The 27866-nt window shown below is 40.4% G+C and overlaps 1 protein-coding gene across 1 annotated transcript; it reads right to left on the bottom strand.

Moving 5' to 3' along the window:
• NELFA (negative elongation factor complex member A) lies at window positions 1-24219 on the bottom strand. The gene is made up of 11 exons (XM_027699891.1): window positions 23367-24219; window positions 16120-16291; window positions 14806-14967; window positions 13812-13901; window positions 11831-11961; window positions 11579-11648; window positions 10630-10718; window positions 9398-9509; window positions 6904-7160; window positions 5727-5826; window positions 1-4235 (listed from the first exon to the last, which is right to left on the bottom strand). The coding sequence occupies exons 1-11, from the start codon at window positions 23616-23618 to the stop codon at window positions 4051-4053; spliced, it is 1620 nt and encodes a 539-aa protein (XP_027555692.1). The 5' UTR covers window positions 23619-24219; the 3' UTR covers window positions 1-4050.
• Window positions 24220-27866: the final 3647 nt, after the last annotated feature.

The raw sequence follows: 27866 nt of genomic DNA, 5'->3' as shown, positions 1-27866 counted from the left end.
TTTCCTTAGAAAATCTAAATTTTTTATTATACATACTGTATTACACTGAAAATACGTACCCAAAGACAGAATATTTTGAATTTACAACTGTACAAAAAAAAAAAATAGAAAACACACGGGCTATGCTATAGATGTGACATTTTACAAAATGACAGTTTTTGTTAAAGGCACCAGATTCCCAGAGGGCTCTGGCTTAACATTTTTTAGTCTTTTTTTTCCAGTCAGATCTTACTAAGAAAACGTGATTCACCCTTAAACTGTGTAATGTCAAAGTCTCAAGATTTCTTTCATCTGGACACAAGTGGTCTGCACTTTGACACAACTCAGAGAGAGAAGTGACCAATTCCACATGGAGATGTCAAGCAACTACCAAAGGCTCCTCCCCACTGCATCCTGTGGTATTGAACTGAAAGATTAAATGGCAAAGCTAACAGCCAAAATCAGGTTAACCCACAAAATACAGGCCCAATACCAATGTTAACTGTACTAAGCCTAGACTGGTTTCTATGGAGATAACTACAGAGCACTAGAGAGCAAAAAAACGTTCTAGTGACAAGTAAGATGGAATCTGTCTGTGATCAGAACTCTTGCTCAGCATCCTTCTCGGGCTCAGCTTCTTTGTTACACTCATTTACTCTTTCCGGTCCTCACAGCACTCATGAACAAAAACGGAGCCAACAGAAACCCAGCACTTCAACTGTAGAAGTTGTTAAAGCAGCCTGGGCAAGCACGTATGTGCTCTTTCTCCCCTAAGACCGAGTTTGGACAGGATAGGGAAAACACAAGCTACTTTCATTGCCTCTTTCTCCAGTATTCTACACTCTAAAAAAATCAAACAAGCTAATTCATACCGTGTCTAGGCTTGCACAGACAGAGGCTTCTCTACAAGTAAGGGCAAGAGAAACTGGGACATCCTCTTTGCTGAGGAGCAGTTCAAGCCCAAACCTCAACAGTTTGGGCTTGCTATTTCCTAAAGCTTCCTGCTTGGATAAAGGGAAGAGGAAAGGACACAAGCAAAGCTTGAAGAACTACTTCTCTGGTCAATTTCTGGGTGCATCTGCGAGTCATTCCAGAGTCAACAAGTGTTCGGTTTAAGGTACAGCACACACTGAGCCTCAGCTCCAGAGAACACATCCGAGTGACTGAGTATTCAAGACAAAAAATATCAAGTTCCAGGGCCAGATTTTGTTCCGTATGCAACAAGTCCAGTATATTGGAATTTCAGTGCTGATGTTGCCCTTTCTGATTTGTCTGGCATCGTTCCTACTTTCAGAACACTGATCTGAAGACTTCATTGGCTGAACTGAAGAGCTCTATGTAGTTTTACTCCTTACTGTATCATTTTAACAATGTTGCAAAACCTTCCCTTTGTTCAGGCATTTAAAAACACTTTCTAGATTCACAGATCAAGTTGAAGTAATGCTCTGATATTGAGGGTCATAAAGTCACTTTAAAAAATAATTTAATTTTGCAGTGTTGTTTCGTTCTAATGACTGAACAGAATTAAAAATATACTATAGTTCTATTTAAAATTTCCATTTATTGCATATGACTGACTTTAGACAAACAGGCCTGGAGACCAACTGGGTTATGCAGCAAATACAAACAGCAGCATGGTTAAGCTTCCTACATACTACTGCACTCAAATGACTCCACTGCATCCTAGAAGGGCTCTTGAAGAGGAGAGGGGCAACTGCCTCCACCCTCAGGTCTGAAATACAGACTTCTGTGCACCAAGAAAGTTTAGTGAGGGACTACAATTACTCTCAAGGAAGCCAAAAGAGCCACCACACAGCAGCTCCTGACCACGACACAGTTGCACAAGTCTTTCATCAACAGTTTACAGTGACAGTCCATGCCCCTCAAGCCAATATTCTAAATGCTCCTTCTTAAAAACTGTATTTGATAACTGTTCCTGCTTGCTAAATAAGCTGCAAGACAGACAAGCATCATATATGTTTACAGAAAACTGGTCTTCACAAAAAAACTTCAAAATCTGAATGCAGACAAGAAAAGGAATGTCACTTTTCTTTAAACCTTTCTTTTTAAAAGATGAATATTTTCATATTCTATCTTCAGCCCTTACCATGTAACACACTAAAATCAAATAAGTTATAACCATGATAAAGCATTCTACTGAACTCCTAAAAACTAAAACTCACTACTCATCCTCACTTGTCAGGCTGGTTTCTAGCTGTTTATAAAGAAAAGTTGCAATCAAAATTACAATCTACGTTGTTTCTGAAATGGGGTAATTACGTGGAGGACAGCCCCAATGTGACAGTTATATGTGATTAACTTTCACACTAAAACATGCACAACACTCCTTAATGGCAGCAGCTACCATCACATAACTGGCCATTACAGGAGCTACAACATTCTGCATATTTGCTTAAATAAGGTTAAGAAATCTACACTTTTGGTCACATCTTAAAACACTGTAGAATACAGGGGTTCTTTTATTATTTATACTTGCCCTGTCCTGTTGGATAGTTTGTTTGAAAAACTAAAATTAAAATGCAATAAAAATTCCCCAATAAAAAACAAGACTCTAATCAAATCATCTAGATGTCTGTTAGTATACAAATGTCCTATGGGATTTGGTCTGCTTTCTTTTCAGAGAAAAAAAAAGAAAAAAAGCCTCATTTTGTCCTAAGAGTTCCACTTCAACAGGAACCTCTAAGTCAGCCCCAAGGTACCTTCTCAGCACCACATCACCACTCTGCTACTCATCTTTGTATTTCTTCCTTCTAAGCAGCATTCCCAACCACACACAACTACTGGCACAAAGCAGACGCTGAATCCAAGTCTCCTTCAAATGATGAAGCCAAGTCTCCCAAGGAGCAATCCTGACTTATGTACACAAGTCCTCTCAATAAATGCCAGCTTTGTTTGTATTATTAAAGCCAGATTACACCAGTGGTGTGAACACAGTTATAAAGATAAAAATGTGCTTCTACTAGCGGGGGACAAGTATAAGGCACATTTATATGCCAGTATAATTGTGGCCACATTAGCGATTATACTGATAAAACTACACTGGTAAGAACCACAGCTACAGTCATTCAAAACTTTCTGGGTCAGGGCATGGCGATCAAACACATCATGACTGCTCAACCAAACATAAACTAACACTGCCTCAGGACAACAAAATTACTACTTTTTCTCAGATGTATGTCTCAACCATTTCTAGGGCCATTTCTAAATTAAGCTCCAATTGGTCTTAAGATGAGTGGTTTCCCTTCCTCCCATGCAAGTTATGCTGTGCAAAGGGTTTGCTATGCAAGAGCTTCAGATAGACTTCAACTCCAAGACTTCCATGGCAAAGAGCTGTCACTTCCAGGCAGTGACAAGCCACCACTACTTTAATTTCGACAGTTTTTTTCCTTCAGAAAGTTATGATACTTAGTTTCTCTTTATCTCAAATAATGCCAAATACAGGTTAACACACGCTGGGCATGTACATTGACAATATAGCGAGTTAGCAAAGCTGCTCAATCTCATCCTATGACCCAAGCACAAATAAGCTAAACATACAGTGGGTACCTTTAGACACTGACATACCACCCGCAATAGTTATACTGCAGCTGAAACACAAAGTAATCAAGCACTGACTTGTGGTGCTTCAAATGTCTGTTCTTATGACAGAACCCATGTAGCCAAAGAAAATGTTTTTACAATAAAGATCTGTGCCCTCAGTTAATGGTAAACCATGAAGGACTGTGCAGTCGTCTTCTCTTCCAGCACTAGGCAGTGAACTGCTCCCATCTGTAATCTTTTTCAGCATCTTGAACTGCAGGAAAACAAAACCACAACGTCTCCCCGTCAAGATCATCTTTCCCTCTCCCAAGATTAATTAAAAAAAAGAAAAAAAGTGAGCTTGACCCCATCTTCTGTGTTCACTGAGCCCAGTTTGGTTGAAGAGCCACAGCTTCTATTCTGGAGGGTAATAAGAAATGTACACATGAATGCCATTTTGTACAGTTGACATACACTATGAGCTGGTTGACTCTAAGCTTGATTTGGTCCAGTCTGCTGTTGCTGCATCTCTTAGGAAACATTAGTTATAGGTTTGTACTTCTTGAATCTGGTCCATTCACCAGTAGCATAGTTCATTTCAAAGACCGTATCAACCAACATAGTGGTGCTGCCCGTGCCATCTGCCTTTGGTAAATCTTCTGTATGCTCACTGAGTTTAATTTGGATGATATCACCCTGCTCTTGGCAAGGATTCTCTGCAGAAACAAGAATAGAAACAAATTATACATTTCAACACTATATTAGGCAAGTTAAAGAGCACTTTAAAGGGGTTCTTATGCTTAAAAAAACCCAATACACAAAAAACAAACCTCAAACCCCAAACTGAGCAAAACATAAAGCCAAAGATCTCCCTCCCTCTATACTCTACAGACTGAACTCTACAGACTGAGCTTTAAGGATAACAAAACCAGACCCCAAAAGATGAAGCCCAAGGGTAAAGTAAATGGAAGAATAACAGAACGGGGAGTAAAACATGCCAGTGCCATTTCTCTCTGCCTTGAGAGAAAACCTGAACTACCAGACTTATTTTATTTAGGATGCATTTTGTAATTAAATGCCTCAACAACTTTTAGCTGTTCAGAAAACCAAAACAGCTTCACTGAAACCACTTGTCCCAGACTCAGTTCCCTGTCAGTAGAATATTAAGTGTTACCCTCCAAAGTATTCAAATGGTGTTCAAGAATATCAGTTGGCAGTTATTTATTTACCCAACCTTCAGAAGGTGCTGACATTATTACTGAAGAAATTCATACTGATATATTCTTTTCTGTATATGTGAATATATCACACACACACTTCCAAAAATACTACTTTATCTTGCATTACAAAAAGCTGTTCATTAGCTATTGAAGTACACCCTTTTACTGCAATTTGAAGTAGCATCTAATACTAAAAACACCATCATTAATGCAAGATACACCAAACCTAAAGTCCAAGGATCACCACAGTAACTCTACCCTGGTCATCATTGCTAATTTGGATTATTGCATTAATCCAAATGCATGAGTCACATTTAGGCTCCAGGGCTCCAGTGATAAGAACCCTCAAATACCAAATTAGAAACCAGAGCTAGTGCAGATGATGGAGTTCACTTAAGGACTCTTAAGCCCCTTCTCATTTTACACCCGATAATCTTGTAGGTAAAACAGCTTTGGTCTATCAAGGCCAGTATATAACAGGATCCAGCTATGAGACAGCTTATCTCCCTGTCATTCACAGCCCCAGTGGTTATCTAAAGTCTGAGACAGCAGTTGCTAGCTTCTAAAGCAAGGAGCTAGCCAAGAGGTTCTGTACTACCCAGCTTGTATCTGGGCTTGCCACAGAAGAATTTACATTCGCTGCTCTTCTAGATAGTGTAGCAGGACCCAACCAGACTGTTCAAGGTTGACCAGCTGCCTTATTTCTCTTCAGCCTCAAGCTGTGATTTTACAATGTGTTCAGTTATGTATATATCACGTTCAGCAGCTGTTCTGACAAACTGTTTGACTTATGGGAAATAGACCCTAAAAGATCCACTTCAAGGTAGCTAGAACTATAATCCGTAAGTCTGGAGTAAAGGAAGGAGTCCAGCACATACAGGCAAACCTAAAGCAAAGTCTTACAGTATAGCATTTCTAAATGTGCATGTGTGAGTGCATTGCAGATTTGGGTATTCAGAAGCAAGCTAAATTAGTCTCAGTACATACCTCTGGATCCTGCCATGAATCCAAGTATAAGAGCCTTTTCTGGCCTTGTAACTTTGTTTGCAGTCTTGAACATTTCCTGTGCAGCATACATTTGCTCCCTCTGCAACAGATACAACAAATGTCAATTCCAGTAGAGAAAAACTCTGCAAACAGGGACCCGCAGATAAGCATAAAAGAATACAGTGAAAGTTGGTAGGACCTACAAAAAGTAAACAAAAAAAAAGCCCCTTAACATCAAAGCTTCCTCCTCCTTTTTAATACTTGCCCCTAATACTTCTGGCAGTGACAACTGAATTCTGAAAGTGGAAAAAAAAACAAACCACCTTTAAATAGTTACAGAAACATGTGAGAGACTTAATGTTTACATTATCAATTTTGTGTCCTTTATGGCATAGGAAAAAAGAAAAAAAACACAATGCTTCCTCTACAGTCCAACAAACCCAGGCTTGCAGTCATTTCAGAGTTTTCTTTTTTGTTTAATACATGAAGTAGAGATACTGTAAAAAAAAATTCACCCAGCTTCTTAAAGTTCAGACCTTGCAAGCCAGGCTTATAGATGTGCTTAGCAAAGTCTTCAGATCAGTTCCATCTTGAATTAGTTACCTACTGACCTTCAAGTATCACATAATATATACCCACATACCAGGAATAAGGTGCCTCAGGACATATAATTGCTGTTGAGTTTAGTTTCCTCCCCACCCCCAGGCTTTCAAAAATGTGTGATGTGGAGTGGCGAGAACAGAAATAAAGGCTTTCACCTTAGAATAATCTATTGATGTATTTTCTCCTACCACACCAATGACAGGATCCTTTTAAGCAGCTTATATTATGTAAAACTGGCTGGGCAACAGCTCTGCTGGAAATACACCTTTCTTCCAAAATTCTTTATAATGAGTAACACGTTATTTTCCATTACAAATAGAAGTAAATAAAGACATCTTACTGCGATATTAACACTATACAACTAAAAATGTCGTGATTAACATTAAAACAGTAATGCTAAACCCCCCCCCCCCAAAACATTCTCATTATCTTTGGTTATAAAAAAAGCAGCCTCAACCACTCCATGATCTAAAGGCCAGGAACTGCCAACATACTAAATGAGATCAATAATAAAAATTGGCATTTTCCAACCTACATCAAAAGCATCAGTCAAAAAGAACCTGGTTTTACTTACTGTGAGAGAGAGGCTTTTCTTCGGTGGTGGTTGTTGCTGAGTTTGGGGGGCCACTTGTGGTGCTTGTGCCGCAGGGGAGATGGCAGGAGGCGTGGTGGGTGTGAGGGGTGAGGTAGGTGTAGCTGCAGGTGGATTAGAGTTACTGTTGTACATGGGCGTTCTTTGCTTGAACTGTGCAGGAAGAGTTGTAGTAGCATTGGGAGCTGCAGGCTCTTCAGTCTGTCTGTTAGTCTGCAAGGCCTCTCGTGAAGAGCCAGCTGCAAAAACCAATCGGGATAATTAAAAACATAATCCACAAATAGGGATTAGCATTACCAATGGCCTTTAAAAAAACCCTAAAAATTCTGATTATTCCATTTTAGCACCACGATTCAATATGCTAATATCCACATGAAGAATTTAAGAGCTAATGCTTTTTCCACTCAATTACCTTTAGCAATAATTAGACAACAGAGTAATTAGCTGTCCAATATGGATTACACTATATTTAGTATCAAATTTTATGTTTAATGGATATCAGACTTATTAAATTGAAACTGCTTTATTTACTGCTTAGCTTATATTGCTGTAACAACTGTACTCTGATCCTATCAGGACTATTGCTGTACTGTTATGTAGAAGCAAAACCAAAAATATTCCAGCAGTTTTTACCTAATGTAGCAACAGCTTTCAAAGGAAACGGTAACTAAGTCTCAGCCAGTAACAGATACTGAAAATACAAATATACTTAAAGAGATGCCAGAATTAAATGTAGTCTTCACAAATCACTCATTATTTAAACACTAACTGCTAAGAGCATTAAAACCCCACAATATTGACAAGTCTTAATTCTGTTCTTTCTCAAAGTTGATCCATTCACCTGCACTAAGGAAGCTACTATTCCAAACCTGGCTGCAGGTGGAGGAACTTAGGCAATCTCAGTAGCTTGATCACACAAGTTACTTGTCCAGCCAATGGTAACTACCCGGTGGACACTCACCAGTTACATTCTTTTGCACTTAGACACAGGCACAGCTGCTTAAGCACCCTTCCCAAACCCCATGGGGTTTAATCTGACCTGTTCACACTGTGTTCACAGCAGACTCTAAAGCAGGTATCGATCAGAGCTATGCTGACACCCTTCAGATCAGATTTCAGAGAATGAGAGGTTTACAGTTCTCCATCTCAGCACAGACACGGCATTGCTTTAACAATACGACTATTATCCAGTGGATGTGAAAGGGGACAGTGAACAACTGAGAGGACAAACATTTGTACCAATTAGTTACTCCTTAATTTTGTACTGTTTTATTACCAGCTTCTTCTCTTGTCATAATAACTGACTTGCACAAAGTAACAGGGCTTAATTATGCAGCCTCAGATTATATGAGACCAAATCTGTGGATCTTCTGTGTGCATCTTATATCAAGGGAACAGTTTTATATTCCTTGTCCATAAGAAAAGCTAAATACTCTATACTTCTAAAATAAAAATAGAGAACAGACAATAGGGAATTCTAAACTAGACTTTTCCTGCTGTTGAACACAATGCCAACACTCTGGAAAACAGTACTAGCTGCTGACACACTGATGTGCTCTTGGCTGTGTTCCTTCTAGAGATGCCAATTTTCTGCCAGAGAAAGATGTGCATGGACCTTCAGAGAGATTCTAAAGTGCTCAGAGGCCAAGTGAAATGACTGGGGTTTGCATACACATTTTTCTGTAGTGACCAACATCCCACAGCTCACAAGCAAATATAAAATTAATGTATTAAACTGAAATGTTGGTCCTCTGTAACAACCACACCTGGTAATGAATCCAAGTCATGCACATCTTTGAGTGCAAACTAATACACTCCTTTAAGACTTTACACACAGCAGGGACAGAAGAGTAAAATCAAGTGGGTTAAAATATGAGGTGTAGAAAAAAAGGATTTGTACAAACTATTTTTTACTATCGGCAATTTCCTAGAATTGAAAGTAACAAAGCACTTTTTCAAAATATGCAGGAGCTCACAGATAATATCACAGCTCTTATCTATCAGACTGTTCTACAAAAGCAAAAGGAAAATGGATGGCTTAATCCTAGACTGCGTGAAAGCTAATGTGCACTTGCCTCTAGAAATTAATCTGACTCTTGAAAGCAACTGTTCTGGAAGTGCTAGCATATGGAATATATACTCCAGACTTATGTTTATTACTGGTGTCTCTTTAGGGATTAAAAAGGCTGGATTTTCTATTACAGAGTAAGAAACAAACCAAATCAGTAAATCGTTTTACTTACTTAACTAGCAGTCATTTTAAGACTTAAAGCCAACAATTACTTTCTTTATTTAGGTTAAATGACATGTCTGGTTACTTCAAACCCAAAGGTTGGGTTCTTCCAATGGATTTTTATACTGCTAAGGTGGAGTTTCGCTAGAGGGACAGTAGGTTTATAAATACAATAGTAGCTAGACAGTAAAACTGTACAGAGTTGGAGGTAGTAGGTCCAAAGAGCAAAAATGTGTCTGTTACCTGGCTGTGTTTCAGAGCTTGGGATATAGGAGGAAGATGGCACCACGCTGGGGGTAGCAGGTAAATAACTCGTAGAAGGTAGTGCAGGCTCATTGTTCAATGAGCCAAGTTTCTACAAAAAGAAAGAAAATAAAGTGTTAAAGTCACACTATATATTTCAGGTGCTGTTTCTGAATTTTAAACACAATTTCAACATTAGTTTTATTACAATATTCCTTTTGGGAACTCAATTACTGCCTCCTCTGTTAAGAGTCCTACCTAATGACCTGTTCAATGCTAACTTGCTACTTCAGACATTAGAAATTTGTGCAGATGGTACTCTGTGAAGAATTATACTATAGAATTAAGTGACCTTCTGCCTGAGCAAACATGCTCTTCACTATTAGTAAGCAGAAACCTGCGTTCATCCATGGGCAGAAGACCTACTAGAGTATCACCGAGAGAGCACAAAGGCCTTTGGGACATAAGCAAGCAGAAGGCAGCAGTGAACAGCTCAGGTAAAAAACTCTGTTCCCACTGAAAAAGGCAGTGAACAGCAACACAACGGATGCCATGTAAGATCAAGCCAAAGAAAGCCACATTTTGTACTTAACTATACATGACACTGCATACGCAGTACAGTATCTCTATCAGGATCTTCACTGTCCAATCCAGCCTTATAAACATAAGAGGGTGACAGAGGAAAGAAGTTTTGGGGGAACATGTCTAGCACACAGTTAATTTAAGGTAGCCTTACTGGATAAATGATGGGTATTCTGTAAAATGTGGAGCTTGCTAAAAGAAAGATACTCTGAGCATTCTGCAGAAAGATGGGCAATGACCTTCACTGCTGACTCTGACCTAGCAATATCTGCCTGTATATTGTTTTTTGGCATGTGTAACATGCCAAGCAAACAGTTTCTAACTCAGAAGTGGGGGCAGGACATAGAATTCTTTTAAAACCCATGGCCTGACAGAGAAAAAGCTGCATGACAGTTTCTATACCGTACCATACCTGAAACAGGAGGAAAAAAGCCTACACACAACTCCTCCCGCCCTCCCTGACTGAACTACTTCTAGCAACAGGTTCGCTTTTTTGGGGTAAAAAATTATGTAAAGATTTTTATATAAAGAGGCACGTTTAAAAAAAGTGAGTAAAATATCATTACAGTGTTTAAAGTTTTAGAGTAGCATGCATCATGGTTTGGGTTTTTTTTTTACTCATTGGTTTTTGTTTGATTGTTTGGTTTTACCTGTGTAGACACAAGGCCAGCAGCATAATCTGGGGTAGCATTTTCTACTACTGTTTCTTCTTTGGCTTGTTTTTCCACAACTTCTGTATCTATTGCATAAAAAAATAGAAGTCAGTTCAAGAAAGTTTTCTGAAATATTGAATTAAATATACTTTTTAAATAAAGATATAAAAATGCATTTCTCAAAGCCTGCTAAAACACGATTAAAGAGGTATATTTGTAAATAGATAAACTCCATTTACAATTCTATAATCAAACCAATAATGAACTGAACCACAATGTACAAGATACAGTAACTGAGTGATTAGGCAGAACTGGCTAATTTTTTGACATTAGAAAGCATGAAAGCCCAAGCAACAACTTAATTCCAAATATGGTTTTGCTGAGGTTTTGGTTTTGGGGTTTTTTTGGGGTTTTTTTGTGAAAAATACAAAAAGGTTGTTTTGGAACAGATATACTGACTAGTGCATCTTCTTGATATGGTTAAGTAGAGCACTGCACTGCCACTTGACTTAAAAGCATGATATCAGATACTATTCACTTCCTAAGATCTCTCAGCCAGAATTCTGAAGAGTGCTCCAAGTTTTTTCAACATTACTTTCAATTAATTTACTTCTACAGTCAGTAGAAGTAAGCAGAATATCTCAGAACAATTCCAGTACTGAAGCCACTCACACACCTCTGGGCTGCCCAAAGCACAATGGATGGCTAGCTCAATCCTTTCTATGACTGAGTTACTGGGCACAAGGCAAGAGGAATGGGAGCACTGAAATAAAACAAGCGAAAATCTTTCCCCTAAAACATTTTTGGGTTGGTTCACGTCATCCTCCTGGTTTTTAAAGTTTAGCTTAGGCTAAGTTTTAACAAACTGAGAACAAAATGGTACTGCAAATCTAGATCCTGTTTGCAGGTATACTGATAGCCTTTGTAAGAAGAATGCTGTACCAACCTAATGTCTTTCTTCTTCTCTTTGCTTCACGGCCAGCACCAACCATATCCAGCTCAGAGATATCTAGAAGCTAAAAAGAAAGACCATAAAGAACTTAATAACCATTGTTAAATGTATGTAGTTTAAATATCGTCCTTAGCTCTTTTTCTTTAATATATTGATATTTAATTCAAAACAGCACCAGAAACTCACTGTAGATGAGGAAGGAGAACTGAGCACAAAAAAAAAGAGCCCAAGAATGAGCACACCCACCTTTACTCCCCTTTCTTTGCGCAAAGGTGTTCTTGAAGGAGGAATAGGAGTTCTGTTTCCAGAAGGACTAAATACACTTGGTGCTGAAGTACTTCTGAATGGAGCTTGTTTTGGTATTCCTTTGAGTGGTGCTTAGGGAAGATAAAAAAAAAACAACAACTGATACACACATTTAGTTACCAAAACCATATTCAAGTTTTTCAGCTTTTTCCCTTCTTAATGCATTCCCTACCTCCCCTTTAATTTCAAATGTTTATAATGTGGAACTGTCTATAAGACACTACATGTCCCTCAGAGGTCAGATTAGGTTTTACCCTTCAAAGGAGTAAGAGCCAATCTCTAGGCTAATGCTTGCAATGCTGTTCTACTTGAAGTATTCAAATGGGTGCACTCATAGCAAAATCTACTTTTCCTACACACATTGATGCTTTCTTTACTTGTAAAAGATAAACTCTGAACACATAAAATGGTATAGGACATAAATGTTTTGAATCCAATTATTGTCAAAGTTGCTCTTTGAATTTCACGATCTGGTTACTTGGTAAAATTGTAATTTAATCAAAGATTCTCAGCCAAGCTTCTGCAGGCTAAGGGCTCATATCTACTGAAAAGGTAAATGAGTGCTTCACACAGGGGTTTGAAATTCTAGAGCTGCTGTTTGCACAAGAAGTGAGGACCCAATTTGGGTCTACAGTGCAAACAGAACACCTGCTGTCTCAATCAGTCTCAGCAGAATCAGCTACCCTTGTAAGCAGCTGTTTTCCCCCAACTCTACACTGCTGCCCTTTACCTCACACTTAATGCTAGTGCTAAATACAGCACTCTTTTACCTACAAAAAATTAGGGACACATATACATTATCTATCAGGTCTTTGAGCCTCCTGAAAATCTCATCATACTCTTTAAGTTGATGATAAACACAGAACTTTAGTTTGATGTTAGAGACTGTATCCCTCTACATGTTGTACTGAAAACCCTTTCACCACAGGACAACCCTCTGACTCATGTGAGTACATTCCAGCAGAGCAAACCTCAGCTGGTGCCCAACTCCTATTTCTAGAGACCACCTGGCTCCAAAGGCCATGTCTAAAACCTGGCTTTATTAGTTCAACAGCTAAACAGAATGCCAAGAACTAATGGTCATTTTCTATACTGGGACAACTTTTAGTTCAAATTACAACCAGACTTTTTGCATTTCCTGCATGAACGTGAGGCCAAACTTCGGTCCTCAAAGCCACATCTTAAATAGCATCGGCACAAAGTACTTCATAGTTTCTACCCACAAAACCAAGAAATCAAAGTTTCACACCTCAGCATCACATTGGTAGCCAGAAAAGTGATGTGGTGGCCTGTGCAGTGATTTAAAGTATGTAACTAGTTTTGAGTTCTCCTCTTGCTTCTAGTCAAAAACTCATTTGAAAAATTCAGGATTTGGGGAACTTCAGCAAACAGTTGAAATCTCTTAATATAAAGCTGAAGAATCATTATAAATGTCCGTCATGTCCATTAGATAGAAGTCACTGCACAGCCTTGGCTGCAGAGAACACACTGTCCCCCTTCTTTCTCCAGACAGAATTATACAAATGCAATATAGTTTCAGTCTAGTTCACAGCATTTCAAAGAGCACAGCAGACTACTGTGATCCACTCAGCTCCCTTTTGGAGCAACATGGCTTAGTCAGGAGTTATTCCTGGAGTGATGCAAATTAAATTCCTACCAAAGTCTACAAGCATGATCTGGCTGCATACATTTTAGAAGCATGGCAGATATACTTGCCATTTAAAAAAACCTCCACACTCTTGTTCTTTTTGACAAGACATGTCAGAAATATTTAAATATCAGGAGAGAGGGAGGCAGAAAGGGAGAGATTCTTTGCTTCAAAAATAATTAAGTTTTTGTAAAAAACAGATGGTAATTTTATTCTTCATCAAGGCCATTTTATCAGATTTTCTTTCTGAAAAGTGATGAAAGTGAGCCATACTTGTTGTATCTATCTTTTTGACCAGTCCTCTGCCTTTGGCATGGAAAGGCACTCCTGCAGTCTTCTTGAGCTGTTGTGCAGTTTCTGTTGCTAAAAAGAAAAAAGCTTTAGTTATTACAGAACCTGTGCTGAAAAAAACACATTGCTTCTTATAAAAACGTTAACTAATACATAAAGAGAGGGGAACAGCAACAAAGAAAGAATTATACTTTAATTAAAATCCAGGTCATTTATGTGAAGTTAACACAGTTTTTGGAGAAAATGCAAAATCAATGACTATGCAACTAACAAGGTGATCTAAGCTAAAAGAGATTACCAAAATAATATAATTTCAATCTCTATTGAGTAAATTGTCTAAGTTACATATCACATCATAAAAAGTTACAAATCTTGTATTTAACCAGATCAACTACTCAAGTCACACCCAAGAAAGCAGCAAGTTGCTGCAACAGAACAGCAGCTACAGTAAGCTATTTTAAGATCACTCAGTTCAACCAGCTACCAATACGTCCATGTACACATATGCTGCCGTTTTTTAGCGAAAACCCACTTGGCTTCCACACCCTATACAGCCAATACTGAGCAAAAGGAAAATATTAGTTAGCAGCTCTTGCTCCCTGTTGCAAAAACACATGGTAAAACAAAACTTGGGTTCTCATTTTACTTTTGTTTCAGAACCTTTAACCAATGCTGTCCCTCACAAGTCCTTACATGTTAAATACACCCCTGAGAGAACCCATCTGTGCTTTAAAAAGCTACAGCTCTTTGTATGCCTTGAAATCTGAACAGCATTTAAATCAAGATAAGAATTTTAGTGTAATCATGGCCGGGATGACTTGCACCTGCTCTTCCACACATCAGTCCAGAAAAGAAAAATTTAACCAAAACTCTTGTAACAGAAATTTTTAATGTATATCACCATGCTGGAGAATAAGACTGAATATAAATTTTCCTTTCACCATTCAATTTGCTACACAATCTTAATACTACTTACACTTCTGCAAGAGTTCAGCTCTGAGAGTGGCACTTTTAGGTTTCCTTTTCAGCTGGAAGTGTTTCACTGGGGGAGTAAGTGGCCCAGCTAGTGTTGTCAAGGCATTTTTGTTTAAGTATTGGCATTCCAACGGCAACATAGCTGAAGTTTCACATTCACTTACTGCATAAAGAGTTAACACAGTACATGGGTATTAGCACCTCTTGACAGCTAATTACAAAACATTTTACACCTAGACTGTACAGGTGGTTTTAAATTTTAGATTACTTGTTTAAACATCAAGAGTAATTTAGTTCCAATTATTACACAGTGTGTAACCAGTTATTAGGATGTTTGTTTTTTCACATTAGCTTCATAAAAGCTTCCATGTTAACTATACCTAGGGAAATTACAGGAATCTTAAATATTCTACTATTGTCAAAAAAGATAAAATTACTGCATGTCAGATTCCTTACAAATTACACATGAAAAGGAAACTACTGAATAAAGTTCAAATCTAGTGTGAACAGACAAATGATTGTTTGTTTAAAATAAGAAAATGTTTCCACCTCCAAGTCATTTTATTATTGTTCTGCTGCAATCCCAAGTCCAAAATCATGTCTGCCCATTTATGCCTGAGGGCTTTTTCCAGGCAGTGTGCTGAAACAAACCCACTGAAGTATGAGTAGTTTTGCATCACCATTTACTACACTGCTTGAAGCAGCAACTGTGCAAGTGCCTGGACCCACATTTTCAGCTGCTGGGCAATCTGCAGCTATTTGGACACTGGCAGCATAACTCTTCCTGAGGACAGTCTCCCCTCCAGCACCTATCACCTCTTGCCCAGAGGACTTCCAGCAGAGGCAGCCCACCCGCCTAGTGCAACAGGGTGCTTCCACACACACAACGCTGTCCACACAAGAAAAACAGGGACTTACTGTCTTCTTCAGTACTAGGACATGAGACAGCAAAATAGAAAACCCTCTAATTATTGCAGTCAGTCAGTTGTTACCCATCAGTGCACACACAGCCTGTCTGACACTAATGAATCCACATTAACTTGTGTGTTGCCTTGCACCAAGACCCAGGGCAATACCTGACATGTAAATTCTGATGATGTGTGAAAAGACATTTTAGGAAGTTACCATTCCTCAAATATCACAGTTCCCAGTGCAGTAACATTCCATGTCATGAACTGTGGTAGTTCAAAGACAAGACATACTGCTTGTCCTGGTACCTCTACTGTTAAGATAGCAAGACTGCAGATGAAATGACAGGTTATTCTTGAAAAAAGGCACCATATTTCTGCAATTTTCACCAACAGGAAGGGCTTACCTTTCTCTCTAAGCTCTCCTAAAATATCTTGAACATTGGGATTCTGTTCTTCAAGATCAAGGTTAAGGGAGCCAGTATCTGGAAAGGATTTTAAAATATCAGCTACCATTAAGACCCAGGGGTCTGAATCCAAGGTAGCGAGCTGGATAATTTCAGTCAGTGCCCCTTTCATCTAACAAAAAAAGAAAAAGAAAATCAACCAATTGGAAACAGTTTTAAACAGGTTATAGTTGGATTTATTTTAAAAAGACACTAGCATAAACATGCACAATGTTTTACTACTGGGGAAGGGAAGAGGGACATTGTTTCCACAAAGTTATACATTAACTCTACAATTAAGTAAAGAATGAACCAAAGTAATTTTTTTCTAGTGCTTTCAGCCAATCTTACCCCAGTTTGTTTTGAGCTTTTGGCAGCACAAAGCTCTGTTTAGCACTGAACATTTTTACTAAAAGCAGCAGGTCAAATTCTTAAATTACTGTCTCCTTATGTTCTACACTCATACTCCCAGTGTACCCACACCTTCTATTCAGTGATAGGAGTATCACCTAGAATACAAGTTATTTAAACAGGCATCTAAATGAAGATGTGCCCCTTGCTGAGCTACAGTATAATTAAGCAGACAGACCGTATCTGCATCGTAATTAAGTCCTCAAAATAATGTGTTTCAGACTAATCAAAACTGTATTGTTTGACAAAAATTATGTATTACATAAATAAACACAGGCCTCTATTATGTCAAAAGTACAAAGATTTTCCATCTATCTAGAGTTTCTATAGTCAAAAAAGTTAATTTTCTTTATGCACCTATCTTGAAAAATGCTAAGTAATGCATAAGATGAATTTAAAAAGTCTCATTGTCACAGTAGTTTTTTTAATTACTGATCAACATGTCTGTTGGCACTATGAAATCAATATCAAGGTGACTACAGTCAGGGTTTAGACAGTGAATCTCTTAAATGAGTGGTTCACTTCATTCACAGGTAAGCTGAAACCCTTAAAGACAACACTTGCTTTTTTAACAAGTACATTTTCATGTAAGCATTACAGCATTAGCATCAGAGAACTAAGATGTTAGAGATGTGCTTCATGTCTATCAAGTCACAAAACATAATGGTAAAATTACATAAAGTAGTTAAACATACTTTATAACACTGAAGAATGTACAAGCAAGTGTAAGGAAATATGTGAACTTTTGTTTTTCACAACCCATTGTAGCACATACAGCTTAGTTACAGTCTACATGCTTCTGAACACAGGAAGACAAGAAACTCATCTTCACCTTTATGCTGTATTCCTTTCCCTTTATTTAAAGCCAGTCTTTTTTTATATGAGAACATTTAATCAAATAAGCTTACTCTACTCACACAACTTTAAGAAGAAGTTAAACCTCTGCTCCCCATTCCCCCCATCCACTTTTAAACTCAGAGGCAAACAAATACTGACATTTCTCAATTCCTTTCACCCACACGATGTTATTGGCCTCTCACTTTGGAAGGGTTTACAAGTCCACTATAGAGCCTGCTTGTCCTTCGCCCCCTGCACGTTTCAGGGCTCACAGTAACGTGCTTGTGAAACGAACTGCATCAGTTCATCCGACAGAAAACCAGCATCTCTCCAGCTTTAAGCTCAACCAGCTCATTGGTGTGACTGACTGCAGACACACAAACACCAGAGCCACAAAAACAGTGGAGCAGGAAGGAGACTCAACATGAGCCAGTTGCTATCTTCAGCAGCACCACTGATTTGCTTTGGGTTAAACTGAGCACATAACCAGGACCACACACTGTTTAATGCGTTGCCCAATTTAACTAATGCACACCCAGTGGAAAGAATCGATCTCTGAGGTCCTAGTCTTTGCTATCCTCCATTGCTCATTTCTTTTTCAGTAAATATAAGCCCACCAAAACTTCCACACAGAATTCTCATTCTCTCTAACCTAAACTGCTCATCGAAAGTCACTTCTACAGAGGAGGAGGATGGCTGTGAACACTATCAGAACAAAGTCTTTTATTCTCCTATCCATCCTTCAGGAATCAAGGTAGTGATTTATACAAAACACCTGAAAACCTAAAACATGCCATGAGAGCTAACGCATTTATAGCTTTTTTAAGCTTTTATCAGGACACCACTAACACAGGTAAGTGCACAGAATGTGATTTGCTCCATCAAAGCAAACTCAGGCAATAGCTAGAAGAAAGATGCTTTCTGTATCCTCACAATTTACCCTTCATACCTGCTTCACAAAACTCCTCTTTACACCAAAAATTCACAGAGCTACATGCCTATACTGTGTAAGTTCCTAGAGAGCTCTTGTCTGGGCATGTTGCATCCCCACTGTTCTCAGGATTAAAGTTCAGGCAACCTATTTATGCCACAACCCACCACTACGCAAGCCTTTGGTTCCTTCAAGAAAGGAGCCCAGAAACAACTTGTTTTCCTTGCACTGGGCAAATAACATTATCACTAGGCCTCGAGGCAGAAAGAATGCGATGGAAGAACAGTCACTGTCACGCACAAGGAAGCAAAGCACATTAACTCGTACTGTGAGCTAACCAGAGACCTTGCCTGAATAGGGGTTTGCATTTAACAAGCCTGGATTCAAGTTTTGACTCAGGTTTGTATTTAATTTGCCATTTGAAGACATGTTCCCACTTCACTGTTCAACTGGCAGCTGAAAAAATTATACTTCATTTGTGGTTTGAGAATGCCTGAAATGAAACTTAAAATAGGGAATCCTACATACAGTTTTTGGGTCACTTTACAGAGCACAGCCATAATTCTAAACTCTTAATTGTCTAAGATTGCAACACTGGAGTAAAACTCCCTTTAGTTCCAACCAGCATCTTGTTAAGCATGAATGTCAAGATCTGATGCAACATGTTCTGGCATTTTTCTCATCTGAAACTTAAGCATCTGAAGTATTTTTCTCAGCCTGCTGGCACACAAGAAAAAGTAAAGGGTAGGACTAGAAACATCTAGCAAGAAAGGATCAGGTAGGATGGAAAATGTCTGGGAACAAAGGCAGATTAATAATGGTTGTGCAGAAGGAATACACACACAGGACTGTGGGAAGGAGTAAAAAAGGAAATGTTACTAATAAGGCATAACATGATGGCTCTGAGATGACTTCTTGCAAAGAATTCCCATTCATTTGCTTTATATTATGCCCAAATTAATATATGGGACTATACCTTTAGACAACTACATCAACAGGTGGCTAATAAACAAAATCAAGTTTTAATCTTTCAGGGGCCATAGGGGTGATATTTAATAGGTATCTGTATTATTATTATAGAGCATTTTCATTAAACTAAAAGCATTGGATTGAAAGTACAGTATTAATATTTACACAGTACAAACCAAGGATGGATCAAGTATCACTATTGTATGTGGTTTGCATTTTAATCATGAAAAAGAGTAGAAGTGGCCAAGAGAGCTATTAGATTAAAATATACTATATTACATCACAGAATAACTAAGAACATTAAGTGCAGGCCAAAAAGATGCAGAGCAGCCTGTCTGTTCTGAACATAGGGAAAGGCAAGTGTCATGTGCCCTCTGACTCCTTTGCACCAGTACTCCACAATTCCCACTTCCATGGGTAGATGACTCCTGGTTCACATAAGCCAGAAGGAATAAACAGTTTTGATTTTTGCTCTCTTGCAGCTACTGTAATAAAAGGGCAGGCCCCCGCTGGGATAGGGATCTTCCTCTCAGGATAATTCAGAGAGCACAGAAGCACAGCCCTGATTCCAAACTTGGTTGTAACATCACAGTCTAACCCTGAACAAATAAATTAAACATTGGCACAGGAAGAAACAACTTGCATTTGTCATTGTGAATCAGGTTAACAAGAATATAATATACAAAATAAACAGAAGTAACTGTTCTGCCAAATTCACAACTGAAACTCTGGTCAGCACTAGACTGAGCTTTAGGCATCATTTCAAATAAGCGCAATTATCCAGAAAAAATTTAGCAGCTGAAAAGCTGGGAGGCTGAGAGATTCAGGAGTTCCCAAGTTCTGCCCAGAGAATTACAGTGGGAAAGGGTATTTTTGATAACTGCCTACAAAACACAGCTTAGGACGAAAATGAGAGCCAATTATTCTTCCTAGTCAGCAGGAACAAACGTGCAGTAATGAGGTTCCCAGCATGATAAAAAAAATGAGGTTTATTACCTATCCCACAGGAGTATTATGAGGATTAAGTCACTTATATCTATATAATATTTGTAGTGTTGAATGAAAACATTATGAAAATTGAGAGATATTACATATGAGGAAAAAAACCACTTAAGTGAAGGACTGAGCTTTCAAGAGAGCTCATTGAAGATTCACTTGTCTAGACTGAAGCTTTCACAGAGATTTAGAAAGGACCAGCAGGAATTAAATCCCTTCTAACCCAAATACCACCACAGTTTCCTTGATTCCCACATAACTTTCTACTCAAATGTCTTCTCACAAATGGTTTCCATGTTATCCTAAGCCTTGGTGAAACTGCTATCATAAAGAAAACAAACAAACTCAAAAAGAGTTTAAGGAGAAACAACGAGTGGAATCTGTTATCTAGAGAAGGGAACATCTTTTAACATTTAACATATTCTGTACCCACTATCGAGGTTCCCAAAGCTTTACAAAGCTGATGCAATATATTTTCCAATACAATTAAGCTTCCAAATGCCAGCTTAGTGCTTCTTGCACATGATCGATACACACTGGCACACAGCATGGAAGGCACACATGTGACTTTCCAAAGAGACTCATTAAGTACTCTCACAGTTCATTTTAATCACTTTCAGATAAAGGAGTGATTTCCAAATGCCTAAATTCATTTACAGGCAGCTACAGGTACCCTGTCCTGGTGCACTTCTGCTGGCACTCCACAAGACATCGAGTAGGGGCTGCTGCAGATCCACACTGAACACAAACATCTCTCTCTGTTTTCTGGGTATCATATGCAAGACACTCAATGCCAGTTAAAATATCGAAAAATCTTAACAGTAAGTTATGTAACAAATCTCCACAAATGCAACTATTTTAGCAAATTCACCACAAATGATGAGTGTCTGATAAGACAACATCCCTTTCTGTCAGCAGTTTGTTACATCAGCTATTTTTACCACCTATAGAAGGAAGTCTATAATGATAATAGCAGGCCTACTAGCAATGTTAAGGGTTTCTGACTCATGAGTTTTTCCATTTTTAACCACTTTTTTAAGCCTTTCCTTCCAGTTTAAGAAGAAAAAAAGGAAGTCACATCCCTGAAATAATTAAGATGCTACAGGTAGATCTCAATCAAGCATGATCTGTTTACAATAAAGGATGAAATTTGTTACTGAATTCATGAACTCTACCAAACTGAAAAATCCCACAATATTTTGTTACAGCAGTAACAAGAGCTTTGTATTTGCAACATTCTGACCACTTAAAGGATACACTAAAACACACAGCAACTGACTTGCTCCTCTCTACATACACTTTATCTCCACAGCTAACAAAAGCACAGATCCATCCTCCTCAGAATTGGTTTAAAACATGAGGGTTTTTTACCCACCCAGTGAACACTCTTGCAGCATTTCAACAAATTATTTCAGTTTGCTTAAATGCTGCTCCCTCAAACAATTGGCATGAGTGTTATTTATGAAGGTCCCTAAGCTTTTTGAAGCTCTTTTCAATCTAAAACCACCACTAATTTGACAGCCTTTTCTAAATACTGCATTACTCATTTCTTCCAGGCTACTTGGGATTTTCACACTTCAGAACAATTTTGCTAACTCACGAGTTCACACGAGCTCCCATCCCCCCCTTTCTGGCCTTGGTTATTTCATTTGTCCAAAATACAGCCTCATTTCTCACACACAAGGGTGACAGCTTATGCACTGGACATTAATATCATGTTTAAAAAAATAAAATAAAAAAATCAGCATATACATGCTGAACAAGAATTTTTTTAAATTGACACCAGTGTAACAAAGTGAAAAACCACTCAGATGCACGTGGCAAGACAAGCACTGACATACACTAAATTATTGCTTAAAGGTGATGCTTGTCCACTTTCAGCTTAGAAGTGCACAAAAGCTGAGCATACAATAATCCAACTTAGATACCACACCCTGCCTAGTATATCTGTGTATTAAGCCTAAGCAGCAGCTGTGTCCTAGCCAAGAAAGAGACTGGTGCAAGCACAGCTGAGAATACCCTGCACAAGGGGAGGACTAATTACACACTGCTTCCATGGTTGTTACCAGGAACCAACACCTTACACGATAGAAGTAGGAGAGGAATTCCTTGAATCTGGCTGAAGAAACTTAAGATTTCCAATCGTTCTCCAGCTATTGCCCCAAACATCAATAGGTAAGAATAAGCCAGGTACGGTCCAGGGCCAAGGGAATAAGGTTGCAGAGCCAGCTCAGATTCGAGCCAGCCAGTTTATTAGCTGGGGTGGGAGTGTAAAGGAAAGCACCAGCTGTTCCCAGAAAGGTGAAGAGAAGCAAACAAAAAGCATGGCAATTTTCTTCACGAAAACCCTGGCTCCAAGAGGGTGGGGAAGAGCCCATTTCACTGCAGACCCCAGATCTTCCACTCTCAAAGTTTCAGCACTTGCTGCTGTCCTTCCTAAAGCCGAGATGTTCGACTTGTGACACCTACACAGCTGCCAGTGCTAAGGAAGGAGTGAAGGAAGCTCCTAAACGATCCCGCCTTTCTGTCCTAGCCCTACAACAACCACTGCCTCAGAATAGCTCTCTCCCCTAAAAAGCACCCAAAAGTGTCCTAAAACGCAGCCGTGTGGGGGCACACGATGGCTCGCAGGTCCAAACTGCTCCTAAAAGACTGATGCCAGCCAGGGAGTCCCCGAAGCGGAGGAAGAGGAGGAGCAGAACCAGCAAAGCTCCCACTCTACTCTCTCCTTTATCACGGGCAATCTCAGCGCTTCCCCTCACACCGAGGACCGAGTCCTCCCCCTCCTCGTCCAAGAAAGTCTGCAGGGGAGAGGCGGGGACGGCTGTGGAGACCAGCCCCACCACACAGCCCTGCCCGTGAGGGGCAGCGGCCTCTCGGCTTCGTCCCCCAGGGTCTGTGGGGGAGCCCGGGGTGTCCCCTCCCCGCAGCCTCCGTGTGGACAGAAAAGGGCGGGCAGGGGAAGCGGTGCTGGCGCCGCTGCCCCTTCATGCCACCTCCGATCTCTTTTCCCCCTCACACACACCCGCGCCGCGCTTCGCTGCGGCTCCCGCCCGGCTCTCACCTCATCCACCGCCCGCCGGGGCAGGTGCAGCATCCCCAGGAGCAGCTTGAGCTTGACGGCCGAGGAGAGGCCGTGGAAGCAGAGGCGGATGTTGTCGATGACCGAGGCCGTGAGCAGCGAGGCGATGCTCGGCGGTGCCCACAGCTCGTCCGTGGAGCCCAGTTTGTTGTGCAGCCACAGGCCGGTGTCGCTCTCCCGCATCGACGCCATCTTGGGAGCGGGGCGAAAAAAGAGGGGATTCTCGACGGGCATTTTATGAAGGCACCTAAAGGGAGGAAGGGAGGGGGTGAGGACCCCTGCGGGTCGCCGTCCTGTTCGTAAGCCAAAATGGCGGCGCCCAATGAGGTTGCGCTACGAAAGCTGGAGGCTCTGCCGTAACCTAAAATGGCGGCGCCCACCAGGCGGAAAATAGCGAGGCTCCTCTCATCCCTCGGGCAGATGCAAAATGGCGCCCGCCGCGGCTTTTGTTCCGTACTTCAAGATGGCGCTGCCTCACCGCAGAGAAACTCTTCTGTCAGCTCCTCATTGTCCCTCACAGCCCGCCCCGACTCCTCCGGGGCTCCTCCGGGCTAGAAAGGGTCGAGAACCGGGAGCGGGGCGCCGAACCACCGCGGGGCCGGGCGGCGAGGCTCGGAGGCAGGGCTTCCCCCCCGAAGCCGGGCCGGCCACCGTGCCTCCCGGCACAGCGCTTAGCGGAGCACCACGTCTCCTTCCCTCATGGCCCCGAGGGCGGGTCACCCACTCCCTCAGCGCCCTCCTGCCCTCCCTAAGGCCGGATCGTGTTCCCACCCAGCACCGCCGGTAGCTCCTTAGCGTTAAGGGCCCTTTAAAGTGCCTCAGACCGCCGCCGTGTGCGCTTCACACGCTGTCAGTCCCGCTCGCCAAGCCCAGCTCCGGCCAGGCAGGGAAGCCCCGCCGTGATGCTGCGATTTGACAGAGGCTGAGTGTCTCCCTCACGATTTTCCCCCGAGTTTTGTGTGCTGGGTGCTTCAGCGATGTAGGAGGTTACCTCGGTGTCTGCAGCGCTAGGGGTAGGCGCTCAGAAGTCGGGATTGGTGTGCATACAGTCGTATTCCCCAGCGATTCGACTCATTGTTATTTAAATATGAAAATCAATTGCCTAAATCCCGGAAGACTCGGAGTTTTTAAAGTGCAGCATAAACGGTTCAATTTTGTGTCTTTCTGGTTGAAATCAAAGTACAGGAGTTGTAGGAGTGCGTAGCAAATTCACCTTCTCTCTTTCCCTAAGTTTTTGAATGAAAACATTTTCTTTACAACATTCTTCCTTTCAAGGATGTCGCCTACAACCTGATTTCTCTATGAGAGCACACCGGTTGTTGCCGAGGTGCTTTATTTTTCCTCAATAAAGAATCACAGAGTCGTTAAGGTTGAAAAAGACCTCTTGAGATCATCTAGTCCAGCCACCAACCCAGCGCTGCCAACCCCACCGCTAAACCACGTCTATGAGTGCCACATCTGCACGTTTTTTGGACACTTCCAAGGATGGTGATTCCACCGCTTCCCTGGACAGCCTGTTCTGATGCTTAACCACCCTTTCAGTGAAGAGATTTTTCCTAATATAAAATCCAAATATGGCATTGTAGAGTGTTGTATTTTATTCTTGTTTTGACTTCTAAGTAACATCCAAAATGCTGAGTGTCTGCAGTTCTTAGGTGCTTATGACTTCTGTCAGTGTGGAAGTGTTTTAAAGCAAAGGGTTTCGATGTGAATAAACTATATATTAGTACATTGGGATTTTTTTCCACAGCTAATCATGCATTTAGTTGGTACTATCAATGTATACTCAAATCTGATTTAAGACAAACCTTTTATATGAAGTGAGCTGACATTTTAGAACAGCAAAATCGAAGTTGAAGTAGTTTTTGCAGCACATAAACATCCAGAATTTCAGTTGACCTCTATCTTGGTATATTAGTTCAGTACATAGCTGTGGGGGCATTATTTATCCACAAGTAGCTATTTATCTGTTATTTTGTACAGAAAAAAAATTGTAACTAAGAGACTGCGGTAAATGATTAAATTAAAAACAGAATAGGAAATTAGTTAAAGCAAAAGGTTTAAAAAATAGCTGTAAAGGAACTGTATTAGTTTAGACATATAGTTAACATGTAATTATCACTTATAACCTTTACCCTCCATTGATTATACCCAGCCATTTACAATAGGCACCAATACTGGTAACACTTGGGTATGTGCTTAACTGTAGTGCAAAATCCCATTGAGTTCACTGGAACTATTTGTATCATGGCAGGAGAGTGAGCTTTGAATTACCCGGGGTAGAGAGTGTGTGTTCTTGGACCTTGCATGGTCCCTCATAGACTTAGGTCTGATTTTACTTAAGAGTATGGACTCTGCTATGAGAAAGCATTCTGAAAATTAAAAAGTGCAAAGTGGCACAATTGTGGAAAAAAAAACCCAAAAACCAACCCAAACTTATTGGTGAGACACAGTTTAATATTCCACCCTTAACTCTGCCTTCTGCTGTCAGCTACTTTTGAAAATGTATAATCCCTGATATAGGGTAATCGCAAAAAAAAATCTAACTAAACAAGGAAAACTAGTGATGTTCTCACCTTCTAATGTGAGGAGAAAAGTTACCAACTCCTTTTAAAGGTGAGTTGGGGGAGGTAAATCAGAGAACGTGTTTGCACAGCTGGTTGTCTTCAAGCAGTAGATAAAAGAAAGTTAACCTCGTTTGTGAGATGGCACCAACTACACCAGTTCAGGTGGACTGGACGTCTTTGGACAGGGTAGCTCTGTTTCAGTAAAGTTTGTGTGGGATTAGGCACTGGCTTTCCCAGGCAGTGCCAAATGCTGATGGAAACTGAGGAAGGGTTATTACATGCTCTCTTTGTTCCTGTGCTTTCCTCGAGGTATCTATTTTTGGACACTGTCAAGTGTTAAAACACTGTACTGCTCAGGCCGTCTGGTCTCAGCTGCTTTTGATCACTTCTGTGCTCTTATCTGAAGTGTGACTTGCAAGGGGAGCCCATTCTGTGATATGTATCTGGAATAGAAGGCTTTGCATTGTCAGTTTGGCTCCAGTCCTATCACCTGCAAATTTGTCCCTATCAGCTCTTAACTGAAGGGGCTTCAGACACTGTGCAGATTAAGACAAAGTGCTGTAAGAGCTTCTATCCTGACATTTACTTGTACCTTAACTTTCTGTTTGAAAAGAATAAAGCTTTTTTTTTTTTTTAATTTAGATTTTGTTTAGCTTGTATAGTGATTTTCAGAGTAATAAAAAAAGTTCTTATTCCTCAGGGATTCCTGGAGCTGGAAAAGGCATACTTGATTTCTCTGGAATGCCTTATATCCCAGAAGATGTTGCTTTTCACAGATAACTATTTGCAGATGTAGCTATTTGCAGATGTTTTCTCCCTTAAGTTGCAGGTCCCTTTCTCAAAGTTGGTGATGTTGAACATCAAATTGTTGAGAAGAGTTGGAGCTACAAAATAGATGAGGGGGAGACACCCTAGATTCACTTGCTCAGTTGTGGCAGTATTCAAATGAAAACCAGACATAGGCAAGGATTCATTTCTTTGATTCCAGTTTTATAATTGTTTTAAGAAAGATGCAACTTTGTCTCACACCAAACTCAGTGCTCCTGAGTGAATTTCCTGCCTGCAGTTTTATCTCATTACCTGTTGAAAGATGTACCTATGTATGCTGGGGTGAATCAGTCCTGCGCTCCCGAGGGCACAGTGCTGTGTCACCTCTCAGATTCAGGATAATCATGTAGTCAGAAGGACATTCCGGGGGTGGAGCGTGGAGCTGTCCTGGTTTGGGAGAAAGCAGGATGGCATCTCAGCTGGGCACCCACAGCAAGGAGTAGGACACTGATAGGCAGAGGTCACAGATTAGTGTTGGCATTGTGCTCTCAGTGAACAAGAAGCTGCTCTACTGAATTTTGGGAAGCACTGAGGCCTGTGCAATGAACACAACGTTGGCATTAGCAGTGGCACTGAGTTCCCACTGGCGTCTCATCCTGCAATGGAAACTATGGCAGTGCCTGAGCCAGCAAGGCTTTAGGCTGTGATTCATGCCGCGATGGCAGGGGCCAGCCCAGGAAGGCAGACAAAGCAGTAGATTGTGTATTACTGTATAATATACCCTTCTGCCCCCCAGCATTGCCATCAAGATTGAATAACTGAGCTTTTCTGCAGTTTTGTTTTTACTTTCATGTTTGTAAGTGGTGTTCTAAACACCACCTCTCCTTAGTACGTTCAAGATGATGTTAAAGTATAGTTTCGTAGGTTTTCAAAGTGTAATAAGAGGATAAATTTTATCCTGTGGTATCAAGTTGGCACATAAATTGTCTGTGGGGTTAAACCTTTAGAGCTGTCAGGGGCACTGATGGAATAACTGATAGTAGTAACAGGCTAATATCCTTTGTGTTAACTGATAACAGAGGTTTGTCACTGGGTCTAAGGTACACTATTAATAATCATTAAGCAGTAGTTGGTTTTATAAAATGGT

The sequence above is a fragment of the Neopelma chrysocephalum genome, unplaced genomic scaffold (assembly GCF_003984885.1).
Source record: "Neopelma chrysocephalum unplaced genomic scaffold, ASM398488v2 Primary Assembly neopelma1_142, whole genome shotgun sequence".
NCBI lineage: Eukaryota > Metazoa > Chordata > Aves > Passeriformes > Pipridae > Neopelma > Neopelma chrysocephalum.
This window is presented reverse-complemented; position numbering and strand designations above follow the sequence as displayed.